This window comes from Sinocyclocheilus rhinocerous, unplaced genomic scaffold (genome assembly GCF_001515625.1).
Source record: "Sinocyclocheilus rhinocerous isolate Xijiao unplaced genomic scaffold, SAMN03320098_v1.1 scaffold2091, whole genome shotgun sequence".
NCBI classification, from domain to species: domain Eukaryota; kingdom Metazoa; phylum Chordata; class Actinopteri; order Cypriniformes; family Cyprinidae; genus Sinocyclocheilus; species Sinocyclocheilus rhinocerous.
This window is the reverse complement of record NW_015632714.1, coordinates 281,272-285,559: the sequence shown is the minus strand read 5'-3', so window position 1 is coordinate 285,559 and position 4,288 is coordinate 281,272. Positions and strand designations below refer to the sequence as shown.

Below are 4,288 nucleotides of genomic sequence, written 5' to 3'. Positions count from 1 at the left end.
GCACAAGGCCTCCACTAAAGGTGTTTGTCAGACCCCACTGATTCTAAACTTCACAACTACGAACAGTAGCGAAGCTACTGAAGCAAGAGTGAAGAGTTCATGTAAACATTAAATCCTTACTCTGATTATTGTAAAAAATAAAATATTTTTTTGGTGCACTTGTAAATGTAGTCATATAAAAACTAAATAGTATTGTATTGGTTGTTGTTTTTTCTTTCATATTGTAAGTAATGGTTATGCATTTAATCTGGAAAATGTTTCAACACTAAGTGTAACAGGAACATAAATATACATTTGTTAAAAAAAATAGTGAGGATTATGCCTCCTCTTTAGAACACTGCACGCCACTGCCTAGTAGTAATATGTAAAAGTTGTAGCTATGGTATATTGAGTGTTGTATAAAATATCCAACCATTATACCTATATAAAAGTAATGATACCTTTATGGAAACTGACTCAAATATTAGAAAAATATGTTGAAGTAACTGATATTAAAACTACTTAAGTATCAAATGTACAAATTTTGTATAAATAATGTAAATGGTTACATTGTAATTATATTTTAAAATGCCTGCATGTATTACATCTGTTCTGTAGTTAATTTCTGTCGTTACATCTGTAATTGCACAGTTGACCCATATTATTTCCTACCCAACTTTTTTGTATGGGGATTGGTCGGACTTTCAAATAGGCGGGATTTTGCAACAAATGATCAAATAGGTAATGAATCTGATGTCGTCGATATCATGGAAATTTGTTGTTGTTATTTGGCAGTTGTAAATATTGTAAAAATACAGTTCTGAGCTTGATATTTGTAATTTCGCCTTTACAGTGTTTAATTAAGTAGGCCTATGTAATACCAAACTATTCTGCATTATGTAAAATGTCAGTGGGAATGCAACATCTGTTTGACATCTGTTGAATCTGCCCTATACTGTCAAAAACACACTAGTGTTTTGTGCCATGTATTTGCATGATTGCATGTTCATATATATATATATATATATATATATATATATATATATATTGTATTTTTATTTTTTTTTATTTTTAAAGTTTAATTTTATTGGTCACTGAGTTGAAAATGAAATGGTTAATTATTATTAATTGTTAATGAAAACTTAACATTGGTTTTTGATGCAAAAGCCAAATGCTAAGGCCAAGACACAAATTAATAAAAAAAACAACCTGTTCAATCTCGGCCACTATGATGTCACAAAGATATTCTAGAACTAGAATATATGGAACTCCAGAGTCCTGAGACTTCAATCATAGTTTGAGACGAGAAGACCTCATACATTTACTAAAGAAGCTGGTAAAAAAAAATGGAGAGCATCAGTCCCACAGCTTTTAACGTGTTTGATGAAGCACGTTCACTGGGTGAACATACTGACTTGATCATCAGGGCAAATGACAGAGAATTTCAAGTGCACAAGATTATCTTGTGTGGCTGCAGCCCTTATTTTAGGTGAGCAGAAGCATTTAAACTGCAACTGTGTGCAAAGTAGCCTACCTAGAAATAATTATAATTATATAGGCCTACATAATTTTCATCAATTAACATCATACTGTTGAAACTGCCTAAGATGTCTAATGTATAAATGAATAGAAATTAATGAGTGTATTGGCAGAACACATGACATTACTACAGTATTTAAATAAAAATGTTTCTTGAAAATAAATTCCTAATTTTAATGGAATTGTAAGAATGTTTATGAGTTTACCCAGCATGTTGAATTTAATATATGAAAACAATCTGTTACAAATTACAATCTGTGAAAATTACCAGCAGCATATATTTTAAAGCAACATGTTTCTCTACTTGCGAAAATTGATCTGAAATTAAATTGTAAATAATATTTTTTTTTAATGTGTGTAACAAAAATACAAATTAATAATGCCTATATTTCTTTTTCAAATTTGTTTGCAGGGTTCTTTTCTCCGCTAATTGGACCAGAATACCAGAACAATTCTATGATATTCCAGGAATGTCCCGAAACATCATGTCTCTTATTATTCAGTATGCGTACACAGGATCTGTCTTCATTACAGAAGAGAATGTGTTGGAGCTCTTAGTGGCGGCTGATCAGTTCTTAGTCTCAGGTCTTGTAGATGCCTGCTGTCAGTTCCTGGGGTCACGCTTCTGTCCGGAGAACTGCATTGGCATCTGCATGTTTACAGAGGATTTCCACTCCTGCTCAAAGCTCCGCCATATAGGCAAAGCTCTACATCCTGCAGCACTTTGAGGAGGTTCTGCAAGTATCTGAGGAGTTCCTGGAGCTCTCAGTGGAACAGCTTGAGGAGATCATTGATAAGGATGAGCTGAATGTCAAACAGGAGGAGGTGGTTTTTGAAGCCGTGCTCCACTGGATTGATCATGCACCTGAAAGCAGGAGGAAACACATCGCCATGCTTCTGCCAAAGGTAAAACAGAGGAGCTATTTTTCAACAGCCTGCACTACAAAAAAGTTTTTTTTCCAGTTTTTTTTTTTTAGTATGTTTGTCTTGTTTTCCATTACAAATATCTAAAAAGCCTTAAATAAAGATACATTTACTTGAGAAGGAAAATAACTTAAGATACTAAGTCTTGTGTATTAAACAATATAAATAAATAACAAAATTAAGTGAGTTTATAGAAAAATATATTATAATTTTTATTAATTTATTGAATTATTTTTTTATTTTTATGTTTTCTGTGTTCATTTTAATTTTAGTTTTATTTTAGTCTTAGTATTTTTGTTGTTTTTGTCATTTTTATTAGTTTTTTTTAATAAGCATGTATAATTTTTATTAATATTTCTTTCTTTCTTCATGTAGTAGTTTTATTAATTTAAGTGTTATTGTTATTTTAGTACATCAAATTAAACTAAATGAAATTGAGAATTGTTGCCTTCGCAACTAGCTGAAAAAATATGTATTTTATTTTATTTTATTTCAGTTCAAGTTTAATTTATTTTAAGTAATGATCATTTTAGTTTTTGTTAAATATAATAAACTCTGCCAATGGGGTTAAAAAACATCTTGTTTTACTTTTGAAATAAGTTTATTTTTCTTAACCCATTAAAATATATTTTTCCTATTTTAAACATAAACATGCCTAATTTTGATCCTTTTTTCATAAAACAAGACTTAATATCTTAAATCATTTGTTTTTGTTTTGCTAAATGCATCTTGTTTTTATAAAGTTTAGAGATTTTTACTAGAAACAAGACAAAAATACTGAGTAAAAAGATATTTTGTAATGTTGCAAGCCATTCGAACACCATATCAACTACTTAGTAACAGCCTTGCAACAATCTAGCCATTCTGAAAGTTTAAACTCTCTTCACTGTGCTTCAGGTTCGAATGGGATTGATGACATCAGACTACTTCATCAATAATGTAAAGAGCAATGCACTGGTGATGGAGAACGAAGCCTGCATGCCTCTTATCATCAATGCAATGAAGGCTTTGTTTGAATTTGACATGGATTTGCATGGACCCATCAGCTTAGAGCTCATACATCAACTGACACGCCCACGTCTGCCCTCTGCGATTCTATTGGCCATCGGAGGATGGAGCAACGGCAGTCCCTCCAATGTGATCGAGGCATATGATGCAAACGCAGACCGCTGGGTCAATGTGACTCTTGAGGATGAGCGTCCCAGAGCCTATCATGGCACAGCTGTCCTGGATGAGTTTGTCTACAGTGTTGGTGGTTATGACAGTGTGGAGTATTTTAACAGTGTGAGGAAACTCAATCTTATCACTCAAACCTGGCATGAGGTGAGCAATGTTGTAGGTCAACAGGTAACTTTAATTTTGCTTCCTTTAAAAAAAAAGTGCTGTGGTGAAATGATGGGTATCAGATTGTACTTTGATATGGACCACAGTACTGAATGAAATTGGTTTAAAGAATACTTTAAAGAATAACACTGTATTACCATGGTACATGTCCAAAAAATCAGTAGCCCCTCACTGCAGAACAGATCCAGGGGGCGTGGTTGGGTGGAGATGGGTGGGTTTAGGAATCAGGGAGCGGAGACGGGTAGGTTTAGGTATATGTAAGGTGGGAGGAGTTGGATCTGGATCCAACCACGCCCCCTGGATCTTGTGTTCTGCAGTGAGGACCATCTCCAAAAAATGGTAAAACCATGATACATTTTTGTTTCCCAACAATTATTGTAGCTTCAGATATAATATAATATAATATAATAATATAAATTATATTTAATATTAAAATTTGGATGTGTTAATTAAGTATATTTAAGAGAATATGTTTATATATATATATATATATATTTTTTAT

The 4,288-nt window shown here is 32.5% G+C and overlaps 1 protein-coding gene across 1 annotated transcript in view; it reads left to right on the top strand.

Annotated features, from left to right (window-relative positions):
• Positions 1 to 1,325: 1,325 nt before the first annotated feature.
• The window catches only part of LOC107742762 (kelch-like protein 10), a 5,839-nt gene continuing 2,876 nt past the window's right edge, over positions 1,326 to 4,288 (top strand). Inside the window, 4 exon segments of the mRNA XM_016555798.1 lie at positions 1,326 to 1,468; positions 1,931 to 2,216; positions 2,218 to 2,424; positions 3,340 to 3,765. Of these exon segments, the coding sequence (XP_016411284.1) occupies positions 1,326 to 1,468; positions 1,931 to 2,216; positions 2,218 to 2,424; positions 3,340 to 3,765 (1,062 nt within the window).